The sequence below is a fragment of the Pararge aegeria genome, chromosome 19 (genome assembly GCF_905163445.1).
Source record: "Pararge aegeria chromosome 19, ilParAegt1.1, whole genome shotgun sequence".
Classification (NCBI taxonomy): domain Eukaryota; kingdom Metazoa; phylum Arthropoda; class Insecta; order Lepidoptera; family Nymphalidae; genus Pararge; species Pararge aegeria.
Genome location: NC_053198.1, coordinates 7498651 through 7526600, shown reverse-complemented (window position 1 = coordinate 7526600; position 27950 = coordinate 7498651). Strand labels below are relative to the sequence as shown.

Sequence of the window (27950 nt, the reverse complement as noted above, 5' to 3'; positions counted from 1 at the left end):
TCGGAGTAAGAAAATTAACGTGCTTACGATACGAGGCGTTAGCATTTTATGAATGTACTCATATTGTTCACTTTAATAAACAAAAATCCAAATACAATACAGGAAGCACTGTAAATAAGTCAACCGCATTTCATGGGCTGATTTGAATTTCGAATCAGGTTTGAAAAAAAAAGGTTGTAGTGTTCTGGCAATATTCCAGAAAATCTGGGTAAGGAGAAGGATCGGTTTGGGCTTCGGAAACCGACCAATGAGATTGCATCTTTTCGTGTCCAAAGGAACTATGCATGGAAGTTTGGCAGAGTTGTAATTAAGTCACGAATGGCGGTGCAGATATAGTTTTGAGGCATTCAATGTAGCCTGAGGTATTTATATATGAGCGAATGTCTCGAAGTGCTAGTGTCTCTAAGTTCAGTTCGGCCAAGTTTTATTATGCAAACTGTAAGAAAAAGTTTTTATTGTATCGCCGTAGGTTCTGAGTGCGAAGTGTGAGATTTTCGATAAACGTTTACTTATTCGATCGCGTGAAAGTTAACTACAATTTGTATGGTTTAGAAAGAGCGAAATCTATCGACAAGCCTGTTCTCCAGTATTGTAACTAGATGGACATAGAAAATCTCACACTTCATTCGGATCTCGTTTAACCTTTATCGGTTATGTGTCTTTATAGCCCGTATAATTTAGCTCCCTTGGTTTAAGTATAGGTGGGAAAGTTTTCCGCAGCTTAGCTTCGCATCGTCGCGCAGAAACCTCACAATTCTATAGGAAGGTCCACACATATATTCACAAATCTGTTAGTTGATGGATTCATCGTCGGAGCATCTTCCGCTTACTGACCAGGGTCTGAACTTTACAAGTCACTGGGATAAGAGGTTTTCTTGCACTCACGCACCGTCTGGCTTCACTAAGTGCAGGGTTCGCTTAGAGCAGACGACACGTCCACCCCGTTGCATCCAACATCACTTACTCGATGACGGTTGCACGCGTTCTATTGAAAAAAAAAACATGATATTTATTGTGTCCTGTGTAAGTTTAATAGTTAGATAACGTATTTATTGCACAAATTAAAAGTGAAATCCAGAAATAACCAAACAAAAAAATATTTTATTTATATATATATATATATATATAATGCGCTAAGGTGGTCTTATCGCTTTAAGCGATCTCCTCCAGACAACCCTTTATAGTAGAATGAAGTTGACGAAGATGGGAAAACAGGATAACAACAGGTGATAAAATAAATTACATGCACTTTACAAACTAATTATACATAAAAGTAAATTAAATAAAATTAAGTTTGGTACGTTTGCATTGTCAAATATTACTAGGCATTGCCTTTTTTTTTTTCGTTGAAGAATTTTGAGTATCAGCCCGCAGTTAGAAGAATTAAAGTCGTTGCTCCCGATTATTATCAATAACTTGTGATAAAAGCCAACCAACCCGCATTGGAGCAGCGTGGTGTGTCTATGCTCTACAACCATCTCACCTACGAGTGGAGGCCTGATGATGATGAGGATGATTCCTTTTCATTTGTTTCTGATGGACCTAGGGCGACATCACGGATGGTGTATCCGGGATATACCTCTATACCAATTAAAATTATATATATTCCTTTTCGGGATATTACCTCTATACCAATTAAAATTATTGCAGTAAACTATATTATTATTCATAAAATATATTCATCTTTCTTATTGTGTTAAATGTGGAAACGTGTAGCCTATAACTCAATCTTGTGAGAGCGAATCATATACAATTCTTTTAATCCATTTTTTTTACAGACTAGTCCACAATCACACAACATCTCTGTAATATGTAACTATACTTATTTTAAAAAATGACCGTTTATAAATCATTATAATTTTGCACCTATCAGCTTTTCTTTTTATTATTCATTTATTTAACTTTTAATTTGTATAGAACTATGAAGTAAAGTAGGAAATAAAAGAAGAATATGAATACAAAGACGTAAGTAGAATACAAAAGGCGGCCTTATCGCTTAGTAGCGATCTGGAAAAATCCTAATAATTTAGTAGGCAATGCTTTTGCGCATATATGAAGTGTACGCCACCGCTGCCAGGCAACTTAGGGTAGAAATGGGCGAGAACAGACAGGTGGTGTAAAATTATACCAAACCTACATAAAAATTTTTACTTTTTTATTATAAACAATTTTTTATTTACCGCCTTGTCATCTTTGAAGTGTTAGTCATATAAGTGAACTTAAGAGGATGACGGTGGATTTTAATTTGAAAGTACTTACTGTATTTTTTTAGCGCTTCTTCTCTTTCGTAGGAGTCAAAATACCATAGCGTTATGGCGTACCTGAAAGTAAAAAAAGAATCTTAGTACCCATAACTCAAGCTACGCTTAAATTGGGGCTACATGGCGATGTGTGTATTGTCGTAGTATTTATATAAATAAATAAATAATAAATAAATAAATAAATATACTACGAATACACACAACGCCATCTAGCCCCAAAGTAAGCGTAGCTTGTGTTATGGGTACTAAGATAGCTGATGAATATTTTTTTTTTATGAATGAAATACACATAAATACTTATAATATACAGATAAACACCCAGACACTGAAAAACATTCATGTTCATTACACAAACATTTTCCAGGTGTGGGAATCGAACCCACGACCTTGGACTCAGAAAGCAGGGTCGCTACGCACTGCGCCACTAGGCCGTCAAGTATATATATATATATATATATATATATTTAATTTATATATATATATATATATATATAAATTAAATGAATGAATACCACTTTAATCCGCACTGGACCAGCGCGGTGGACTACGGCCTTAACTTTTCTCAATGTGGGAGGAGACCCGAAGCCTGTAGTGGGCCGGTAATGTGTTGATATGACTATGATGATATGACTATGATGATGATGAATGCATACACTTTTGTTGTACCCCACAAAAAAATACAGGAAAATTGTAGCGATCTCTTCCAGGCGACCAATGGCGTAAAACTCAAGGAGACAGGTACGTGGTACATATTAATATACATATATATATACAACGTGTAATGGAATTACGAAATACTGTTGAAGTATATTTCATAAGAAATCACCCTGTAAAAATATTAAATCCATAGAAGCGTATTTAATTTTCCATACAAACTAATTTAATTTTTTTTTGTGTTTAGTTATGACAACTCTATTTAAGACAAAAGACCGATACGTGCATAGGACAGGATTCACTTGAATTTACTTTTGCATGTTAGGGCTGTATTTGATTTCATTCAGTGATAATTATGGCAATGGTTTACTCAAAAACTATTAGCGTTTCAGTTTTACAGATAAGTCTCAGAGACAAATAAGGTAAGAGGCCTCTGATATGTTATTTCGGTTTTTATTTATTCGGCTAAGATAAAATCTAGACATGCGGAAGCTTGTCAGCCAAGTTTAAGCCAAGAGAAGGGAACGTGCGATGCAGCTTCCGTATGTTATTTACGTGAACCATATGGAGCCATTTTGCTCCTCATATGAACCCAAAATTATTTATTGAAACCCATTACATTAAATAGAACTCCAAATTTTATTTTAGGACTTTACCTCGTCGCATACGCCGGTTGAACTTCATGTGGATTTCGCCTATCTGACCAGAAAAACAGCATTCTATCAAAGATGGGCGCTATATCTGCTACTTGGTTCGTACCTTCCGGAAACACCCTGTAACGAGAAAAGGCTTATTATAATAGAGTAAGAGCCCACGACGGCCAGACCTTCGTTATTTATTGAAAATTATTTTGTGCGTGTCCCCTATACAGGTTAGAACGACCAGGGACTATAGAGTTTCGGTAGTGGTTACTTGGGCAGGTAACAGGTAGTAAAGGTTTATAAAATAGTACCTTAAATTCGTTAAAGTATAAAGCCCAATTTTTTTATATTTTATTAGGCATAACTTTAGAAATCTCGTCATCCATTGCCGGACACTTATGACAGTTGCTACCCCTGCCAGACACCCCTAAATTTTAATAAATTATAATTATACTTTCGTAACAGTATAAAAGCTAAATTTTATATATGTTACTTGGGAACCTATAACAAAATGTTACCTCTATAGCCGGACAGTTTTAATGGTTTTTAAACCTTGGTCAAATAAAAATCCGGTAGTACAGAATTAGCGACTCCAAAACATAAACAAAAAACAAGTAACATTAGGTAAATTTCACAGTGTCCATGATTGGCACCATTGTCGAGCGCGTGGTGTGACAATGTATTACGAATTTTGAACCATAAAAACATTCATAAAATACACACGTAAATACTCCTACAAACGATGTAAGTATAATAATTAATTGTAAAGAAAGTATACCTTAGCAAGCCACCACACAGCTTGACGTCCCAGTCGAGATTCAGGTAATATATCGCGGTGATACATCGACCATCCTTGTTGGGATTGTCCACGTGCTTCACGTAGTGGCTTCCTGAGCCTGGGTAACATGCCACCATGGCCTGCAAACAAAAACAACATTCCAGTTATTCATTTACTTCAGCTAAAAATTAGAAGGGTAATAAATAGGCCGTAGTCCAACACACTGGCCAAGTACAGTTTGGTGGTATTCACACACCTTTGAGAACATTACGGAGACCGGCATGCAGGTTTCCTCACGATGTTTTCCTTCCTCGTACATAAATTCAAGATGTTAAAGGCGCGTGTCGGGGTTCGAACTTGGTACCCCGAAGTCTTACCTGGGATGATAGCCTTCTATTCACCTTTTGTAACCACGTAACCATACTTAAATATACTCATTTCTAATACTCGTAACCATAAGTTTAAGTATCAATAAATAATTGTAAATTACTATACTGTTTTTCTATTGCACTAATTAATTAATTCGTTACCATGCGAATGTGTCACTATACTATGTTTGAGTTCTTGAATTATTGATCTCCGAAGATATTTAAGAACATAATTAAATATAACTATAAATAAATATACTACGACAATACACACATCACCATCTAGCCTCAAAGTAAGCGTAGCTTGTGTTATGGGTACTTAGATGACTGATGAATATTTTTATAAGTAATATACATCGATATACCCTAATTTATTGTATAGATAAAGACTAGACACTCAAAAACATTCTTGTTGATCACACAAATATTTTCTAGTGGTGGGTATTGTACCCAAAGCATTTGACTCAGAAAGCAGGGTCTCTGCCCACAGCACCAGTCGGCCATCATTAGATTTCTGTTTAAAAAAAATAATTAAATATAAAAATTTCTGTTTAAATATCAAACAGTCCCACCTAGTTCAGTAGGAGGCCATTGAAACTTTAAACGGAAAAGAAGCTATACGCGCTGCTCTGGACTTTCGGTAAAAGTTGAAATGGCGAAAATAGTAGTACATAAGTCGCAACTCTAATAGCAATAGAATTAGGTATTCTAATAGCAATAGCAAACAACGGCGTGCACAGCATTTTTGTCCAGGGTAAGCATAAGTAGGAAGATAACTTTAAATAGAAAAAGTCTCTTTCTTTATGAGCTATATGAAAATTTTAGGGTAGGCGGTGCTTTTGTGCATGTTTGAAATGCACGCCGATAACAAAGTATTACTATAAATTCAATGGTGCTTCTACTTTTAGCCATGTCAAGGCCAATAGTCTGAAATATTCGATCTCAAAAGTAAAAAGTCAAAACTTTCTATAATCAACTAGGCCCAGAACAGACAATACAAATTCTGTCGAATTTTTGTTAGATTTTTAAAACAGCGGTATCGCTATCCAGATACACTACTACTGTTTTGCCACTAGATGGCTCTGTTTCGATTCTATTCAAGAAGTAGTTAACTTTCACGCCATTCAATAGGTATACGGAAGTGGAAAATCACATACCCTGTTATGTATGCCTTCAAGAACTCTGTTAGCATTGAAATAATATCCTTCCAATTCCCGGTTATATTGATAAGGGTTACCCCTAGGTTAAACTACATACCTAAGTTAGATAAGGGAACGGAAATAGAAATATTTGCTGTCTTTCGCATTCGGTTATAAAGGTTATTGCGAAATTATCCACAGTTTAAAGGCCGCTCCACATTCGTTTTATGCAATCTTTGTGATTGTTCGCCGATCTTTATTTTTTCTGGTGGCAGGCTTTGCTTAGTTATCACCCCACTACGACGACGCGACGGGTACGACGTCGTATAGAAACCGATTAGGGGTATGGGTTTGAAATAAGCGCCATACTCCCTTACAGGTTAGCCAGCTAACATCTGAGACTGTAACAGCACTAACAATCAGGTGATAACGCCGTCAAGGGCTTACTTGTATTGGAATAAAATAAGATTATTTTGCACGCTTTACGCAGGGCTAGACGGGCAAGAGGCAATATCCCCCGATTATATCACCTGACAAAGGATATAATCAACGTGTCCACCTGCTAAAGCACGGGAACGTGGAATAGGAGAAGTTTACCACCGTTTATTATTATACATTATATATTTGGATATTATTTCCACTATTGTCGCTGTGGGGGAAGGTAAATTTTATATCCTTTCCCCGAGGAGATAATTGTCTCCTACCCATGCTAGCCGTGCTGGGCAGGTATGAACCAGGATCATTTGCGAGAGTGATAACATTGTTCTTGTCGCGTCGCCCCGTAAATTAGGATGTGTAGCGGGCTTTAAATTAATAGACGCGCAAAATGCTTCTATTAGCAATTACTAAAACTATGAATAACGTCGACCACCCAAGTTGGTAGGTATTAATAATATATTATAGCTCTGGACGTTGGTATTTTATGACATAGATTAAAATTCTAAAGAAGTATTAAGTATTTTCAAATTATTCGATCACTCTGTTCAGACACGGAAATGAACAACAACGTGCCATTACTGCTGACATAGCGAAAGCGCCAAAGTAAAATTACACAAGATGGTTTTTTTTTTAAATATTTTTACAGATTAATGAGCTATTCAATTAAATTTAGTATATTATAGTTGTAATAATGTGTTATATTTTAATTTTATTACAGCGTCCTACCTTCCTTTTTTGCGAATTTAACTCTGAATAAGTTCCAGCTCACGATTGGCGTGATATGGTTATGCTATTTTTTCCAAATTTATAAGTTTTTACATATAGGGTAATAGCTCGATATTTTGACAGATAAATGTAAAAATATCGAGCTAATGCCGCAAAATTGTGTGGTTGTTATGGTGGCATAAGCTCGATATTTTATCGCACCACAATAATTTTTGACACAACCTGTACGGACTAGGCCCTTGCATGATCAATCTCCTTTAAATTTAAGAACACATTAATCGGGAAAAGTATTAAAAAAAAACCTTAAACTTAGTTGAATTTCCTTTTCCGTTTACCCTTAACAGGCGTCAATGGCTCAACAGTTAAAAATTAAAAAATATTAAATTAGTTTTTGGTTTGTATTTAACAAACCAAACACGTGTGGTTGTGTTGATGGTAATAGCTCGATATTTTATCGAACCACAGTAATTTTTGACACAACCTGGACGGACTGGGCCCTTGCATGATCAATCTCCTTTAAATTTAACAACACATTAATCGGAAAAAGTATTAAAAAAAACCTTAAACTTAGTTGAATTTCCTTTTCCGTTTACCCTCAACAGGCTCAACAGTTAAAAAATATTAAATTAGTTTTTGGTTTGTACTTAACAATACTAATTTTATATTTTTTAGCGGTAATGATTCGATGAGTTAGATAGCCTAACTGAATAGAAAGTATCAAATGTGGCAACACCACTATGGTACTTATTGCTTACACAGATAGAATGTTTTCCTTATACTTGAGCAATGAGAATGCACATAAATATTGCGCGATTAAAATTTTATCGTTCGCCTGGGAATTCCCTTACGTAATTACAATTTTCTTTGTGATATGTTAAGAGTATCAGTTAAAATTTTATGTTTATTATTTGTAATCTTGTTTGCGTTTTAATAAACATAAGATATTATCGTAGATTGTATCATACCACGTAACTAACAATAAATTACATTGAAATCTTTAGTTGCCCTTCTATTAGAGATGTGCGACTTTACGGTGTATGTTTGTAAATCGACTTATAGATTGCTTTGTTTTGATTTACCCCTAAGTGACCTTCTCAAGTGAGGTTTCCCAAACAAAAAAGTATCTACGTTAGCGAAGTGCCTTTAATACCAGTCATCGTACGTCTAAAACGAGCGTAGATGACAGTTAGTACAAATAATAAATCTAACGGTATAACCCGCGCCATTAAATAATCGTTACTTATATTATAAATACGAAGGTTTGTTTGTTTTCAGCAACTAAGCAACCAACTAAATTTATTTTTGGCATAGAGTTAGTTGAAAGGACGCAGAGTAACATAGGCTTCTTCTTAGCTCAAGGAAACAAATGGTCTTCACGGGATGTATCAAAAACTGTAATAAACGCGGACCAAGAATGCGGGCAACAGCCAGTGGATTACAATAGGCGACCGATGACGTGCCTCTCTCTTTCGCACAATATACGGGCATCTGAATGAGTTAGCGCCTCATCGGCCGCCTTTTATACAACTATTCTTTAATGACGCGCGTGCTACCTACGTCTTTTGAGGGCCACGCGTTTTCTCTGTGTGATGGCTCTCCATCTGAGATGTAGAACTCTCGCGCTCGGGCAATAACACCTCATTTGTTATGGCACGTGCGTCTATTTTTGTGCTGCGCTGTTTTGCTTCTGTTAGAGCTTATAAAACACAGATAGTGATAAGAGTATGTCCTTCTCTTTGAATCGGTTATTAATACGTTAATGTTTATAAACATTGGATAGGATGAACAATCGTACATGTGTCGATTGGGAATTTAATTATATAAATCACTAGCTGACTCGACAGACCTTGTCGGTCTAAATTTTAGTATTGAAAACATTTAATCAAATCGAAATCCACTCACAATATTCAAGGGTATGTAGAAGATATGACACCTGCAAATTTTTTGATATGTGTCATGGCCATTATTCAAGTTTTTTGTTTAGGAAATGGATCATTTTTTTTATAATTTATTTTTTATTGTAATACTTAGGGATCTAGCAGATGGACTATCTTAAGGTAAGTGGAAAATCATCGCTTATAAACAGAGCAACACCTCGCAGGGCATGCAAGGATCATGTGCTACAAAGTGCCATCTTGTTTCCTTCAACCTGAGATGTAGGTGATCACTTACGGGCGCCATTTCTAATAAATACTCTGGGGCTATAACTTCTTTGTATTGCTTTATATAGCGTCGTTATAAGCGTCAGCTCAAGAGCTATTTTATCTTAGAGGATCTCACTGGCAAGTCACTCAGGGACTGATTTTTTGTGACTTTTAGATCCCACTGACCTAAACGAGAAATATCGGAAGGCTTATGAAATGATTCGTGTCCCACTGCAAAAACTAAATCCTTTCAATAACTGAATATTTATACGCATTGGCATTCGTATTGATTCGGCAGCTGCATTCGCTCCTTTGGTGTATCCGTTACTTATATGCCAACGAAGGTCGCATCCTACACCAATAGGGAAAATGCGCGCTATGTAGAATCTATCTCTATCTTATTCAGAGGACGAGTATCCTCGTCGTATCCTGGACGAGTTTCATAGAAATACGACGAGAAAATGGTAGACATATTTATCTCGTGGCGCGCATTTTAGTCATTTTATTATTGATAAGATTTCATCGTGTTTTGTGTTTACTTTTAGCTCGATTACTGTAAGTTTTTCACAATTAATTGTTAATTGTATACAAAAGCGTGAACTGCTGATTGAAAACATGTTTCTAAAAAACTTCTTTAGACTATTTGTTGCACATATAATTTTTATTCATGATATTTTCATTACCCTTCCTACTGTCAAAGACGTCCAGCCAAGCGATTTAGCGTCCCGGTACGATGTCTTGCAGTAACCGATAAGGTGTCTAATATAGTCTAATATGACTGCCATACAGGTTAGACTATGTAGCGTGTAGGTGTGACCGACAGCCCCCTATGCCGAGGATTTCGTGTAGGTATATCTAGTCGTGAAACTGAAATATCAAAATCAGCGTAAGTTATAACAGCGGAAAATAAAGCTAAAGGTATACTGATGGTAAACACTAACAATGTTTTCATAATGCTTTGTTAGTTTGTATTAGCAAAAACAAATATTTACATCTCATTGAACGAGAAAAGGTCGGCTCTAGTGCTTTTTTTTATAGGGAAATCCCTGAGACGAGTTATTTATAATAGAGGTGATTGCTAATTGCCATAATACATAGGTACATTTCAGGTACGTAGGATATGTAAATATACATTGTTTAACTAAACATACTTATCTACAACTAGGTATTTTTACACATGTGGGAATGCACTCTTAATTTTTCCTTCGTATCTTAGAAAGTTGGTTAACTCCTTTCCGAACGCAAGACTAATGGCTGCGAAATGTACAAAAATCTTTAACAGTGATTCTACAGTCGTTTTTTGTACCTACGAAACGCCATGTCATAACTTCACTTGCAAATTCTCAGCGGGCGATGGAGAGAGCTATGCTTGAAGAATCTATCTATGTGATAAAATTACAAATGAGATGATCTATAGAATAATTAGAGTTACCAACATAGCTTATAGAGTTACGAAGCTGAATTGGCAATGGGCGGGGCGGCTCGCAGAACCAAGGGGGTTCCAAGGTGCCCGAGTGACGACCCCGCACTCAAGCTCAGTGTTGGTAGAGGCCCTCACGAGGTGGACAGACAGCATAGAATAAGTTGAAAACAACAGACCTTACAAAAGACAATTGTTCAGCAGTGGAGGTCCAGAGGATGAGATGATAATGATGGTAACTATGACTTACGATATGTTTGAAAGGTGCATTAGTCCATTTTGTATTGCCCGCCTTCATAGTACCCGGGGCACGCAACTTCTTATGGTATAAGAGTGGCGTACGGTTTTATTCGACGATTAAACGACTACGCTTCAATGGCCCGGATTAAGTTAGGCTCATTACCCATCTTTTTTTGAAGTAAAACTTCTTTAGGCGCGACCAGGGAGTAACTCGGATTTTTTCCTGACGGAAGTAACGCTTACGTCAGACGTCTGTGTAGTTTCCGCTATTTAAAAATAATAATTTGGATTGGTCGTAAGTATATGGCATATACCTACTCCACGCTTCTTGACTTATACGCCAGCTAGTGGCAAACATCATAATCAATAACGATTATTTATTTCCAATATTTTCAAACGGATCAATTGTGAATAGCAAAGTGATTAAAAATTCAACAGTTTAAAAAAATATAAATTATAAAGTTTTAAGAAAATCTCTAAATATACTTGTTTATTTATTTGCGTATAAAATTGCATGTGCGAACGTCTCTGATAGCATAGAATGCCAAGTGTGAGATTTTCTACCTACGATTTACTTGGTATCGTCCCCACTTCGGGCGTATGGAAGACAGTTCGCACTTTTTTTTCATTTTTGCACCCCTGAGGGGACAGGGACAGGGGGACACATAGGAATAATCCTCGGAAGGTCGCCATCTAGTTACAATACTGGTAAACCCTACTGCACCTAGATGGCACTCCTTTCATGCCATATAAATCGTTGTTAACTTTCACGCGATCATATACGTAAAGGTAGGTTGAAAGTCTCACACTTGGCACTCTGTACCTATTCGTTACGGCTGAAGTGACGATCGCAACGTTTGTAAACACTGCCCGGCGTGCGAGTGGCGGGCGGCTACGGCTTATCCATAAAGTATTATTTCACACGTTTCCTACTACGACACCAATGTTTACAGCTGCCTGCCCCCCTCCCCCACACGTGCCCCTCGCAGGGCCGCCATGCCACCGATCACGTACGCAGTGCCGCCGCCGCGCATGCGTCCCGCCCGCCCGCGCGCTATCAGCCCGATTCTAAACACATTCGCACTGATAACGATTGTAGTACGGACACGCGATCTACGATAAATTTCAAAGTTTTTCCCACTCATAAGCTGCCCGCAGTCAATATTATTAACAATATAAATATTGACAATATGGTGGATGTTTATCGCTATATTATAAGTATTTATGTGTATAATATTCTTTAAAATATTCAACTGCTGTCTTAGTGCCCATAACACAAGCTAAGCTTACTTTGGGGCTAGATGGCAATGTGTGTATTGTCGTAGTATATTTATTTTTTTATTTATTTATAGTATTTTTTTATCAATACTTCAATAATCTACGCTGCAAATAGGCAATATTATTGACAATATTCAAATTAAAAATTAGAATTTGGTTTATTCATGTAGACCTACACCAGGCACTTATGAAGCGTTCATACATACATAATGTCTGTTACCTTCTATTATTGTGAGGTGATGAGGATACATTCGTTAACTAACTGACATTTAGTAATTATTGTCAATAACATTGACGTGTGTGCGGGGATTCATAGGGTTTCCACATATCGCTGCTTTGTATCAATACAAATTGTTTAAAATACTATATTGAAATCACCTCCAACTATTTTTTTTTCAGTGTAAAAAAGCACACATAATTCGTAAATATTTAAAAATATTAACGAACTCGTGTATAATCAGATTTATTGAATTGTGTTATTATTGATCTACAGCAACGATATTTCAGCAATAGGCCCAAATTATATATTTGATTTGCTTGCTCGTTTAATTTCTGTCTCCATCCTGAAAATCCCGTAAGTAGGTACAAAACAGACGAGCGTAAAGAAGTCTCGCTTTAAATTCGAAGGTTATACAAAAATGAGCTCTACTATTTTGTTAAACCCGGGCAGTGGCGTGCACAGGGCTTTTGGGAAGGGTAGGCATTAAGCTGGAAAATGGCATTAAATGGAAAAATCCTCTTCCTATACGAGCTATGTAAAGAAAATTGGGTGGGCAGTGCCTTTGCCCATATATGGAATGCACGGTACTATATACGGGTGCTACATTGTGTTAAAGTTTACATCAACCTCAAGTCAATATAAACATCAAGAATCCTCTTGCTGGTCGAAACAATGCACCGTTATCTAACACCTTTTTAGTAAACCTTTTTAACCCCCCACGCAAAAACGTCGGGGTGTTATGAGTTTTACGTGTCTTTGTGTGTCTGTCTATATCTGGATAAAACCATTATCATATCTTTTCCCAACTAACTCAATATGGGTATGAAATGAAAGTGCTTAAATAGTATAGCACTATACGCTATGGCAAATTCCAAGTATTATATATTAAGTACATTATTTTTTTCACAATTCCCTCAATCTAGGTATCAAATGAAAGGTATATTTACTAGTAGAATAATGAACAATGTATTAAGTCGGGGGTTTTGATTTTTTTTATTTATTTCTATAACATCTAGTAAATTGATCGTACGACACGCGCAGCCCGCGCTATAGTAGTATCTCTACTGCTAGACGAAAACTACGAATAGTTTGGCAAGAGTCGTGCAAATTCGTTTGCAAGCCGACGGCGCCAAGCTACGATAGTGTAATCTGCCTTCGCATTTCTATATTTAAAAAGTAGGTGTGTTTTGGCCTCTTTGGATCGGTTTACTTCTTCGTTCATATGATTTTCATAGGTCATTCTAGTAACTGTTAGTAACATTATAAACGTGAAAGTGTCTTTGTTTGTTTATCCTTCCTTCACGCCTTAGCTAAGCAACGAATCATAACTTTTTGGCATAGAGTCCACTAGGAACGCGGACGAAGAACGCGGGCCACAGCTAGTCATAGATAAAGCTAAACTTAAAATAAGTTTAATAATAAGATGATTGAGATTACAACGTTCCATTGTGTATTTTATATTAACAAAGAGATTGCAATCAATGCTTCGAATACTGTTAATTGGATGGAAATATAAACGCAGCGTCATAAAAATATATTAGTTTACTTCAACAACAAAAAAAAAAGTAGTTCTACAATTTTTCAAATAATGAGGATATTTTATTACTAAATTGTGTTCATTTGTTTTTATTATTTAGGTTCTAGGTGACGCCCGCGTTATTGGTCCGCGTTTCTTATACAGTTTTTTTACAAATATCTTGGGAACCGTTTGATTTTCCGGGATCAAAAGTAGCCTGTTTTCCTCCATAACTCTATCCCAAAACCAAGTTAATAAGTTGCTTAGCTAGGGCGTAAAGAAAGAACAAAGAAAGAAACAAACAAACAAACTTGAACGCATTTATCATATTAGTACGGATACATGGGTTCTTATCACTAGGAAACGCGAAAATGAAATTATTATTGCCCAAATTAAAGAAATTGAACATTGAGGATTGATTAATGAAGGCCGATTGGCGCAGTTTGCAGCAACTCTGCTTTCTGATCCCAGGGCCATGGGTTCGATTCCCACAGCCGGCAAATGTTTGTGTGATGAGCATGAATCTTTGTCAGTGTCTGGGTGTTTATATGTATATTCTAAGTATTTATGTATATTATTCATTAAAAAAATTCATCAATTGTCTTAGTACCCACAACACAAGCTACGCTTACTTTGGGGCTAGATGGCGGTGTGTGTATTGCCGTAGTATATTTATTTATTTTATTTATTATTAATTTTACCATGACAGCCCTAGGGCCTAGAGTTGGAGCGATACGCAAAGTCAAGGATGAATTTGCTAATTATTAATATTATTCGCGTAAACTTCATGACTTAAATTTAATTGTCTCAAACATCATTCATTTAATTATTATTTTCTGCGATCGCAGTAACAAATGGTTACGAAGTAAATAAGATGTTGTTTACATGTTAAATGTTTACACAGCAGCCTCGTATTTAAGCACACTGTAATTTGTAAGTTATATAGAAGAGGGGAAGGCATCAGGTCTGAGTTTGGTTCCTCGGCACGCCCATTTAACTTTTCAGAGTTATGAAGTCTTTAAAGAAATTAAAGTCACTAGCTTTAACGGTGAAAAAAAAGAAGCGGAAACCTGCATACCTCCATTATGTTCTCGAAGACGTCTGAAGTCTACCAATCCGCACTTGCCCAACGTGCTGGACTACGGCCTAAACCTTTCCCATTCAAAGCAAAGACCCGTGGCCTGCTGCCCAATTTACTAACTTGTCCAACGGTAACAAAGCGGTGACCATCGGTTTGGTATCCACATCCAAAATATGCACTGCGTTAACAACTTACATCACATCACATCATACGTTAGATTGACAACAAATCATAAAAGCACATAGGGACAGTAAAACATTACTAACCCGTCAAGCCTATAGGATGTATTGACGTACATGACCTTTCAATACATAGTCCTTTCAATGCCTATGTAATAAGGTATTGTCGAGCGAGCGGTGTGGAAAGAAAATCAAACATACCTTCGTCCTTCCATTGATGATGTAATTGCCCATCTTGCCGTTGTTTACCATTTTGTTCGCTTTCAAAATAATGTTATCTACCTGCAAAGAGTAATAAACATTTTTTAATTTAACAGGCCATACAATTTTCTACACAGATAAACCACAGTCTTGTTAGGCCGCCGGAATGCGCGCTTCGATCCTGAAGAACGAGTATGTTAAGGTAACATGAAATTACGATTGTCATGGTCGCTACAGACGGATCGTCTCGGAGAGTCGACACCGGCAAAGAACAGATCGGCCCACTATATATATTTTTTGATATAACAGCTGAAAAGGCAATTTCCTAACCTAATTCTAATCCGAACCTTGTCTGTAACTTTACCGTAAGTGGCATCTTCTAGTGCAGTCGATCAAGGTCACACTCCTCCCACAATGAGAAGGGGTTAAGGCTGCAATCCTACAGGGTCAGCGTGTAGGATTGCAGCCTTAACCCCTTCTCATTGTGGGAGGAGACCAGTTATGGGTTCTTGATGATGATGACCAACGCCTATTATGTTTTTGGATCATCTACGAGTATTTTAATTCGTGACAATATACTTAATTAGGATCAATTTCAACGAAAATTTTTTTTATAACCGCAAAATCAATAGAAATTGCAAATCTCGCTTGTATGCTATTAATAGACTTTCAAAAGAGGCGGAGGTTCAGAATTCTGGATGTGGTAATTTACACAGGTCTCAGCCCGTAGGTACCAATTTGTAGTCTAGAATTTGCTTTCAGACCTTGCGTTTAGTGTTGCCCAAATTCAGTCTTGGTCTTGCAGTCTTGGTCTTGTTCTTGCGTTTTTGCAAGACCAAGACCAAGAACAAGACCGCGTATTTTTAGCAAGACCAAGACCAAGACTGACCGTGCAAGACTTGAGCAAGAACAAGACATAGCCTGCAAGACTCTTGCGTCTTGCAGCTAGGACTTAGCGCTATTTCACGGAGTAGTTAGGTGTAACAGTTCGGTGTATAGGTAGGTAAGTACGCTTAGGAATTCTATGAGACGCAAAAAACTATATCAAAGAATATGAAAAACTGGACCTATGCGCATTACGACTAATACCATAAACATAGCGAATAAAAAAATATCTATTAAAATCAAACTGAGTGCATGCATAGTTATGTTTTAACCATCGGCACTTTGATAATGCGGCATCAAAGGTTTTGTACTTACTTCTCAAAGAAATTTGCCGCTTTTCGGAAGTACATGGTTATGATACACGCGCCGGCGGCTTCTTTTGAAATCTAAAACAATCGTTGCCGCCGCGCCGAAATCATAACATTTGACACTATTCATGCAAAATAATTTCGAATTTTAAGAGTACCTACAGGTGTTCCAAAGAATAAATAAGTTTCAGATTGGTGATTTTAGATTGGTGGAGGACAGAGTATCCGATTTTATCGAAAATGGCCCGTGATTTTCTCTCAATACCTGCAACTTCAGTACCTGCTGAGAGGTTATTTTCTAAAGCATCATTAGTAATTAGAAAACATAGAAATAGGTTAAGTGATGAGTCAGCCAGATGGTTACTTTGTATTAATTCTTGGTCAAAAGAATTGATATAAAGTATCATAACCTAATGATAAAGCTGTTGATTTGTGTTGTATTTTATTTTTTATTCAAATAAATGATAAATCGTAAAACTCTTTTATTAAATTTCTTATAAGTTGAGGGTTCAATCTCTTTCTAGACAGATAAGTATTGTTCTTTAAAATACAGTCAAGTTATTGTAATTAATTTGTTTTTTTACATGTTTTAGCAAATGTAAGCTTATAAATCATAAATGTTTATTAAGAAACAGTTACTTCCATGGAAAACGACATATAGGTCAGTTGATTTTTCGAATTTCTTATCAAATCTTCAGTTATTTATTAATCTGCTTGATCTTTACTATGGCTATGTTAATTCAAGCTCACAATGTTCCAATTCTAATACGTTTTTCTAAGATTTAAAGTAAACTTTAATAAATAGTAATAGACTAATAGGTAATTGCAAGACTTGCAAGACTCTTGCTGCAAGACCAAGACCAAGACCAAGACTGGGAGCGCAAGACCAAGACCAAGACCAAGACCAGGTGTATTGGCGCAAGACCAAGACCAAGACTGGCTAAGTCTCGTCTTGTTCTTGCATTTGGGCAACACTACTTGCGTTACTATCAAACAGGATCTTTCCTGTCTAATAGTAACGCAAGGAGTACAAGCGTATCTTACCTATCTATCATTATATTTATTTTCATAAGAATGTAATAGGTATGTGAATTATATGATATGATATAATATATGTATATACCCATAGTTAGTATTTATATTTTTTTTTGCATCGTAAGTTTTTTTTTTTGCGCTTGACAACTATCATGCCTGATGTAAAGCAATGATGCGGTCTAAGTTGGGGCGCGCTTGCTTAGAAAATAACTTGTTTTTTTCATCGTGTTAGTTGAATGGGCGGAGAGTAACATCGGCTTCAACAAACGGTGAATGGAAAGACAAACAACATTGTTAACACAACTTAAATACAGTTCTGTATTCATGGTCTTGTCGGTGGTCGGTGTCTTATTTTCCTGGCAAAGTTTTTATAATTACCTACCACGCGAGCGAAGCCGAGGGCAAAAGGTAGTAACATAATACACAAGGTAAGTTGAATTAAGAGAGTACTGGGAGAGACAAACATGAAAAGCAACCTAAAAATAAATTTATGGCTCTAACTAATTCTAATAATATGAAATCGCATGTACACGTGTATGTGTGTATATCACTTGGTTGTTTGTTCTGTTGCCATTGTAATCCGTGACCTCATTTGACCTTAAATTAAGCTGATGTTATGGTTGTCACTGCGTATTTTTTTGACAGCTGTACAATATTTTTTTTATAATGGTATTTTATTATTTCGAATACTTAGATACTGTTATTTATTGCATGTATTGCAGTAGGCATTCAAAATTATGAACTAGAGTTTATACTCCCTTTACAAGTAGCCTTGTAAGTATATTTAATATATGAAAGTGTATACGTATATTCATATTAATACTATAAATACATTTACCTACTTAAATTCTACTTTTTAAAGCTCTCCCATAGCCTAGGGTCATTCCAAGAGATCTCTTATAGAGATGACAGTTTTCTTGTCCATATCTCTCATGGTTTATGACTATGACACTTCTTTTGGTTTTAATTAAATTAATAAATTCAAATAGGCTTCGTTGAAATCCCACTAATATTACAAATGCGAAAGTTTGTAAGGATGGATGGATGTTTGTTACTCTTTCACTCAAAAACTACAGAACCAATTTGACAGAATTTTGGAATGCAGATAGATTATACCCTGGATTAACACATAGACTTCTTTTTATAAAGGAAAATGTACAATTCTTGCAGGATTCATGAAAAACAAAAAACCGCGTACGATGCCGCGGGCAACAGGTGGTAAACCATATTTGTATTTCCTACCTATTTATTATCATGCGTAAGCATACGTGACTCCCGACACTGTTACCAACTAAGACCTTTTACTGCACATACCTAAGCCTATGGCTTTTAAACCCAAATTGTATACGTGACCAAATAGTTTTTTCCTCGATCAAAGAGCCTACTGTGCCATTATAGAAAACATAATTACTCATGTGTAAGTAGCACGCAAATATTGCCTAATATTGGATTTAATACATTACACTTTGGTTGTTCGCAAATTAAACCTACACCTATAAGTGAACACAAATCCGTATGATGACTGACGTAGATGGCTGATATTACTGATATTATCTGTGCCTCTTGTGAAACGCGATGAAGATCACTGATATTACTCATATTATCTCTGCCTCTTGTGAAGCGCAAGGAAGATGACTGATATTACTGATATTATCTCTGCCTCTTGTGAAGCGCAAGGAAGATGACTGATATTACTAATATTATCTCTGCCTCTTGTGAAGCGCAAGGCAACGGCCCTACGTGCAAGATTGTATAATTTACGATCTATGCGAATACTGCATTTTGGCGTTATCCGTCCACAAACCTATCCTTATTAATGTTATAAATGTGAACTTTCACATTGATAATTTGTGTTTGTTTGTTCGTCCTTTCTTCACGCCCAAACTAAGCAGCCGATCTACTTTATTAACGCTTAGTTTTCTTTTATTGTTAGAGTTAGTTGAAAGGACGGAAAGTAAAATAGCCTAATTTTTAACCCAGAAAAATGTATCGTTCTAATGGGGTTTTTAAAAAAAAGTAATATTCGCGAGCGAAGAACGGGGTCAATAGCTAGTTTGAAATATAAATCCATTTGCCTTATGAAAATAATTATATTTTTTTCCTCTTACATAGGAGAGCTTATAGACATAGACTCACTACGCTCCTATGCACCAATGCGGCTTTAACAGCTATAATACTCTTAGCAGTTAAAGCCACAGTAGTACGTGGGTTGTCACCGCCCTCCGAGCTGGTATTGAGAATTCTTTAAAAGAATAACTCCAATACCTTTCTGGTCTGATCCGGAATTAGAACGCAGGAAAAGTTAAACATGCTAGCCACTAGAGAAACGAGGCAGTTTCGCGTACGGAAAATTTAATTATATTCTTAACCCGAATATTCTATAGGTTATTTCTGAATTGATTTGATTATCATATCTCAAAAACTTCTCGTCGGTGGCACTCCTGTTATTGTTGTTTTACAAGTAGTTACGAGTACTAGATAGTTACAAGTACTTTCTTAGTAATCTAATAAAGGCAGCTCGAGGTACCGAGTCATCTGTTTTGCAAGAAACATTTTACATAAGTGGAGTTTGTGAGATTATATAAACAACGTTTGTCTGACTAAGACTACGCAAAGAGCGAAGATCATGACTTGGATGTACTGTGCCTGGTCGTTGACATTCCCATCGGATCGGATCGCAAAACTGACACCCTACTACGGCTAGCATGGGTAGGAGACTTTTTTCTCCCAGAGAAAAGGACAATTTTATCTTATAGGTACCATAGCTTTATCAACTGCCTGAGAATTCGCGCCCAATTGGAAATAATAAACGGGGGTAAACTTTTTCTATTCCCGGTTGCCATGCTTTGGCAAAGACACATTAACTTTAATCTTTGTCAGGGGATAATATATTTATTCATACGGGGGATATAATTTTTATCTTCTGCTTTTGCTAGCCGTGCTGATTACTAGCTGGAATTGGGTTGGCAGGGTTTTTTGACCACTGTAATATGGCATAAAAAACTACTTAAATTGAACTTCTTTTAAAACTCTTTGCCCCATAAAATTCTACAGATAGTGCTTAAAATGGAAATCAACAGTACAGAACTTGCTACTCTAAACTGAGTGATATTAGGTCCGTTTTACTGTGATGGTAAAATGTTTCGGTACGCGAAAGCGACTTCACGTTTGCGAGTGTGCAAATGTTACACCAAGGGTACCTACATATTTTTCTCTAGTCTGAGGTAATAGCATGCCTAATTGTTATCAAACAAACAAGTTTATGCTTTTTCGGGTTTTGCTTCTTGTGAATCTAGAAGAAGTTACTTTTAGCAGCTTACAAAAGAAGAGTTACAAGCTATTAATATGTCTTGCAGTCCATTAGGCAACATCACTTATGTATGGCAATTTTAGACGCTTTAACATATTAGATGCAGATTTTCGACGAGTCTTATGCATGACACTATTTAAAGTAGAACAATAGGTAGGTAGTAAATATAATTGTTGTTTAGAAATTGCGTGTTAGTATTGATCGATTACTCAATATCTGAGTTATCACCTTTTGGATTAGTTTGGCAATTTTAGCCGCTTTTAAGACACAATTCGAAAATTTGTAACTGCAGATTTTTGAACAGCTTATTTAAATTAGTTACGTGTTATAGTGAGTAAGAAATTGCGTGTTAGTTTTGACAGAGTATTTTACACTTGAAATATCAAGTATCGCCTTGCCGACCTATATTATTTATACCTAGATATTACGTCGCCATTAAATTGGAATTTTATCAACAGTTATCACTTTCAGTGCTTCATTATCAGTCTGGAATTTTATCATCAGTAATAGGTAAGTAGTGCAAAATTATACGCAATTATTTTAGCGGAGCTTAAGACCAAGTAATAGATATTACAGTAACAGTAATTACAAGGACAAAAAAATAAGCTTTTATTTGTTGAAATTTCATCCATATTATCAACGTTAAAGTTTATAACTGAGTCACTCTGATTTGAAAATATAACGAGGGGTTAGTCAACAACACCGTCGGCGATTAAGATTAAATCAAAATGTATGATTCAGCTTGACCTGAATCAACTTGAGTTTAGAAAGTTAGACCTATCTTCACCTTGTAATAAAGTAGCTATGGTTGTTGTAATTTGAACATACGATCATGTATTACGTATAAAGTTCTTTTATCTTCCGTTTTTTTCAATAGGCCTCTTTCATTTAAGTATGACGCCAAGGACATTATTTAATTGTAAGCGGTAATACTTCAAAAAAATAAATTACAATAAAACGCGTTCCAAGCCAGTGACGCTATTTGCTAAACTGTCAATTTTCTAAATAGCTTCCGAGACTTCAACCGAACTTAGGCCAATAAAAAACGGTACTCACGCCGGATTCGCGAGAGCCTTGTGGAATGCGTGAGATTGAATTATTAAAAGATGGCATTATTGAGTCCAGCTAGAACTTAAAGGTCGTATTTAACCTTAAGTTTTAAAAATTGGTCAGGTTTGTTATATATAGTTATAGTAGGTACGATAAGAGTTTGTTTTAAATAAGATAGAATCTTACTACATTTAAGTTTCATATTTTTATGTCATAATGATAAGTTTATTTGGTGTACAATAAAGTATTTACACACATACATACATAAGACTTAACCCTTTATTATTAAGTCAAAAGTCTAAAATTCAGATTGTTGTAGTTATTAGGTGGGTAAGTACAACTATTCGTAGATAATTTATTTAGTGGCTAATAACATAGTGCCGACGGCAGCGGCATGGGACTGCGGTGTACGGTAAAATTCGAAGGAATTAATACTAAACTACACAATAATATTAGCATATTTTTTTAAATTTAAGTTAATGAACTCAACGAATGTATTAAATTAACAATAGTAATAAACCCAATTCACACTCAGAGCTGTGGATTAACGGAAATAAGTGTAAACATACAAAGGAGGCCTTTCCAAACCTTAACACACGACTAACAACCAAACTACTAAAACTAAGTCGGAACCAACTAAGGACAGTAGTAAGCATGATAACAGGGCATTGCCAAATAAACAAACACCTTTTCATTTTAGGTATAACCGACAGTCCTCTGTGCGGAGCATGCATGAAGACTGATTAAACACCGACACACGTATTGCTCCGATGTAGAGGAGAAGCCGAGCCAAGTGCAGCATACCTGGGCTCTCCAACATCACTCCCTGAAGCACTTGGCGACCTGGTTTGCCCGCTAAGCTTCTGGAGTGAGCTCGGCTGACTGGAGTGAACCAGCGGGGAGCCGTACCAGTGGCACTACGTACAGCGGAAGGTTCCGGCCGACCAAGTACGAAAACAAGCCCAGAGAAAGAAGAAGAAGAAACCCAATTTAATAAAACGAAGTTTCGCTCTACGTTCAAATGTTCAAACTGCAGCCCCAGAACCCGGGTGACCGCGGGTTTTTTTTATTTCATTTCAAGTTAGCCCTTGAATACGATCTCACCTGATGGTAACTAGATGCGGCCGAATCCTCCCAACAGCCCAGACAAGAGAAAATTAAGATCCATCGGCATAAAAGACTACGTCACTCACCAGAGAGGTCGTAAAAAAACTGAATTTAACTAGCTTGATCCCTTTTAGTTTCATCGGTGAAATCGTTGAAACTAAATTTGAATATAAAAGTGACGTTCGACAGCAAAGATTGCAAGATTTACGCCAGTCGTGATATACGTAATCAACCTGCGGGTCTTAGACAAGTCGTTATTAACAGACTAGTAACGTTAGACTAGTAATACGGGTTCTTGTGAGGTTACTAAGCCCAGGAGGGTTTTAGAGCATACAGCTATCACGCTGCTCCAAGACATGATCACGGGCTCCATAGATTATTATCATATGTTAGTGATAATCACAAGGACTGTGGGAGTGGACAGCGCCGATTTCATAACAAACGTATAAATAAACCTAATAACTAAAACTTTTGAGCCCAAGCCAGGAATCGATTAAAAGACCTCGAGATCCGCATTCTAAGACGGTAACCACTAGACCAAGGAGCAAGTTAAGCTCTAACTTGTAAAGTAAACAAAACTGCAGTCTCATAATTATTATCATCACCATCATAAGCCGATTTATTATTTGCCTCATCATTCATATTTGAGAAAGTTATAAAGCTTAGATCCATAACACTATATACTACTAGCTATTAGCCGCGACTTCGTCTGCGTTTGGTTTTGTATTTTGATGTGGCATTAAATTTAATTGTAGTTCTAAAAACGTTTTTTTTAAAGTATTCAGTACCGCTAAGCTTTAAATGAGAGGTTTGCTGCTGTCCGCTGAGGAGTTCTGTCCTCTATCTTCAACCACAGTTTGGGCAAAATTAAACACATATCTCTATAGTACCAAAATTATATATATATATATATATATATATATAAATAGTATAGTTTAAATCGGTTATAATTTGTCGGAGTTATGGTGTAAAATTGTCAAACACTTTTATCCCATCTCCCAAAGGAACCGAGCTTACTGTCGGCATAAAAAGTATCCTATATTACTTCTAACACTTCCAAGAATATGCGTATAAAGTTTCATGAGGATCGGTTAAGAAGTTTTTGCGTGAAAGCGTAACAAACAAAATTACATTGACATTTATAATTTTAAGTAGGATACTACGACAATAAACACATCACCATCTAGCCACAAAGTAAGCGTAGCTTGTGTAATGGGTACGAAGATAACTGATGAATATTTTCATGAATAACATACATAAATACTTAAAAAATACATATAAACACCCAGACACTAAAAAGCATTCCTGTTCATCACACAAACATTTTCCAGTTGTGGGAATTGAACTTATGGTCTTGGACTCAGAAAGCAGGGTGCTGCCCACTGGGCCTATCGGCCGTCAAGCACTGTTCAATGCGGTTTGGCGGGTAATAGTAAATAATAATAGTACATACTTGACTAATAAGCTGTCCTATGTGGTAACAATGAGGTTCCTTGCCATCGATCCATGTTATGCGATCACTTCGTATCGTCTGCGCTTCTGTGCTGCCCGGATTTGATACTAGTTGACCTGCCTGAGGAAAATAACCATTAATGTTTAAAATGTTGTTAAAAATATGTAACTATATTAAGACAGGACTGTTATCGGAAATCAATCATGTTACATTGGGATTTTTACTATCTGTCCTCCTGCTCTGGACAGATGGGAATAAAAAGTGCGATCTGTTATCCCTGCTCCCGACGAGGGTACAGATCAAAATAATTATAACTAGTCTGTCCCCCTGCTGATATCATTTACAAATACGTAAATTTTAATTTAATTTGTAGCCCTACAAAAAGTAAACAAACCTTTTATAAACTTGGTTCTAGACATATTCCAATCCCCACCTATTAATAAAACATATTGCTATATTGATTGTTTACATTATACCAAACATAAACAAGGTTGAGTCAAATACTTAGCCAACTGGGCAATACCAGTAATTGTTAGGTAAGAGCTGTGATGTAATACCTGAATTGCAAGCATACACATTGCTTCATAGAGATCAACAACATTTGATATCAATACTAGCCAGCTAGTTATGCAGCTTATGAGATAACTGTCTCGTTAGTCTATTTATTTGTGAGTCCATGTAGGAGACCCTGGATTTTGAATCCTGGGTTGTGTGATAAAAATCTTTAATGCTCGCTAACTTGCATAGAAGTTCTAAATTTGGAAATTGATATAATTTTATGCAAGCTGATTATTATGTCAATTAACCTACACTAACATTTATAACGAATAACTTTCTCAATATATTTATGAGAAATGAATATTAAACTTGGCTATCAATATATATCATTGAATCCTTTTAAGCACTCTCTATGTTAAAGTTTTTTATACACCTTTGGAAAACACTGACTGAGGATGTAGTTACTGGAAAATTCAACAAATCAGTTCAAAATCAGGCTAGAGAAGTTTGTTGTAGTTAACAAAAGCATACTACAAAAAAACTTTAATCATAATTGTATCATTTATAGGTTTCATTTGATTATTGAGAGTTTATCCCACACTTTGTACAAGTCTATAGATAATGTGCACTACCCTATACTTCCATAGGATCCCCTCATCAGCACAGCTAGCATGGGCATGAGACAATTATCTCCTAGGGGAAAGGATGAAAAAATTATCTTCTTTATCAACCTTATCAACTAGTTTTTTTAAACAAGTAAGTAAATTTTAAATAATTTTGTAGCCCCACCAACAGCTTTATCAACTCTCAGAGCACTGGCGCTCAAGTTGGTAATAATATCCAAATAATATTATTTGTAATAATAAACATGGGTAAACTTCTCCTCTTCCATGGTGCTTTAGTAGGGGGACATGTTAATTATATCCATTGTCAGCAGGTATAATCGGGGGATATAACTTTTGTCACCTGCCTTTGCTAGTCCTGCAGACCTTAACTTGGTGACAATAGGACTACCCCGAGAGCTTACACTTTTAAACAATAAAAGAGTTTTCAAAATATGTTTGAATAAACACGGTCAAACATTGAACCACTTCTTTTCATGAAATCAGTTAAAAATAATAATCATCATCATTTCTTATCAACCTATTAGGTACCAGTGCACTACAGGGCAAAGGAGAAGGGTTTAGGTTTAGTTTAGTTTAGTGGTTTTGTTTAGTGTTAGTTAGGTGGTTTTGTTCCCACAATGAGAAGGGTTTAGGCTCCAGTCCACCAGGCCCAGTGCAGATTTGTGGACATCACATGCCTTTTGGAGCACATTATGGAGAACTTTTTTTAGGAGAACCTTTGGAGAACTTTATTAGCACATTATGGAGAACTCTTGGGCATGCTGTTTCCTCACAAAGTTTTCCTTCACAATAAAAGCAAGTTATATTTTAATTGCGTAAAATGTACATAACTTAAGAAAGTAAGTTAGCATGCTGGGGTTAAAACACAACTTCCCAAAAGAGAAGCCACAGTCCTAAAAACAAGGCCATCGCCACCCTTTAAATTAGTTATAAAAGTATAAAATGTTACCTACTGTGAAAATCCCTGATCTGTGCATTTCTAAAACTTCATTTAACACTAAGAGTCCTCGCTCTTTACCGAGAAAATTGTTTAAAACACACACACCATACTGAGTCATGTCTTGTATCACTCGCTGGCAGAGCCCATAGCACGGGTCACTGGGGTCCATGCAGTAGCTATTCATTATGTTGTTGAAAGGTGCTGCGCTGCCTTTGAGTGATGCCTCCGGGTACTCTTTCATCCTTGTTGGCTGTTCGCTAGGTATTGAGGGCATTTTCACCTCAGATCTGTCTACAGCTTTCAAAACATTAGATGTACTAGCTTCAGCAAAATCAGCACTCAACTGTTGGGCAGTCTCACTCAGTATCTCCTGCTCGGAAGACCCTTCATGAGTTATAGCACTTACTTTAGTTAGGTCTTTATTTGTGTACACTACACTAGATATAACACTTTTGTCCTTTAAATTGGTTTTATTTTGATTCGCACTGTCACTTTGGTCAGTATTCTGTGCAACTTGCGAAGTTTTCTTATCACTAACAATGTCACTACCCTCCTTCTTGACTGATTTGTTTTTAGATTTTTTTAAACGTCTTACTTCACTACCCTTTTGGGGCTTAACTTCCTTCTCATCACTATTCACTAGAGCGTTTATAATGATCTCTTTTTCGTTCTCTATCTTCAGTTTATCCGCGATATGCGATGAATGATCGCCAACTTTGTCGTTCCGCTCATCCTGTTTTTGTAACTTCGGAGCACATTCACTCTTATGCCTCTTCCAATCTTGCCGTTGATGTTCTGTGTTACAATAATAAATGTTAAGACAACGACCGCATCTCCGATGGGTTTGCTGGTTGCAAACGGCGCAACAAGCAAGTACGCCTTCTTGATTCATTCTGATTCTGAAATAAATTCTTTCCTGGACCGGCCCTTGCCTTGTGCTGTCAAAATGTCAAACCACAGACGTGACGACATGTCAATTTTCTTTTTTTTCTTTTTCCGTAGGGAAAAGGCAAAGGTGTATATCCGTTGAGCCAATGTCATGCCAAACTAAAACGTCACTTTTCTTTTAATTGACTCATACATGGATTCTTATCATTTTGTTCCATATTGCGTTCGGATACTACTATTACTACGTACAATTTATTAAAACTATGATTTCTTTTTAAAAAGACTAGACTATGAAGACTAGACTAGAAAGATTTGACTATGCAGCCACCCTTTAGCTGGCGACTGAACGGCTAATAGATGTGTTATTAGTTACCGTCTGGCAGGCGAACAGTACCGGTAGCGTGAAATTGCACAGTAAAAACTGTATCCCTGCCTCTTTAATGCAAACCAATACCCCAATTCGTTTTTTGGAATTTAACCGGAACACTAAATTTCTTGACGGCACATCATTGTCATTCGGGCGAAGCCTTCAACCAGACCAGTACAGAGATAATTTAGAAATTATG

General features: G+C 36.5%; 1 protein-coding gene across 1 annotated transcript; it reads right to left on the bottom strand.

The window, feature by feature from the left end:
* Positions 1 to 516: 516 nt before the first annotated feature.
* On the bottom strand, positions 517 to 27417 carry LOC120632229 (egl nine homolog 1). Its single transcript, XM_039902033.1, has 7 exons — positions 26510 to 27417; positions 24433 to 24552; positions 15285 to 15365; positions 4335 to 4474; positions 3572 to 3688; positions 2260 to 2321; positions 517 to 985 (listed from the first exon to the last, which is right to left on the bottom strand). Exons 1-7 carry the CDS (start codon positions 27386 to 27388, stop codon positions 957 to 959), a joined length of 1428 nt encoding a protein of 475 aa, XP_039757967.1. The 5' UTR covers positions 27389 to 27417; the 3' UTR covers positions 517 to 956.
* Between the last annotated feature and the right edge of the window lie 533 nt (positions 27418 to 27950).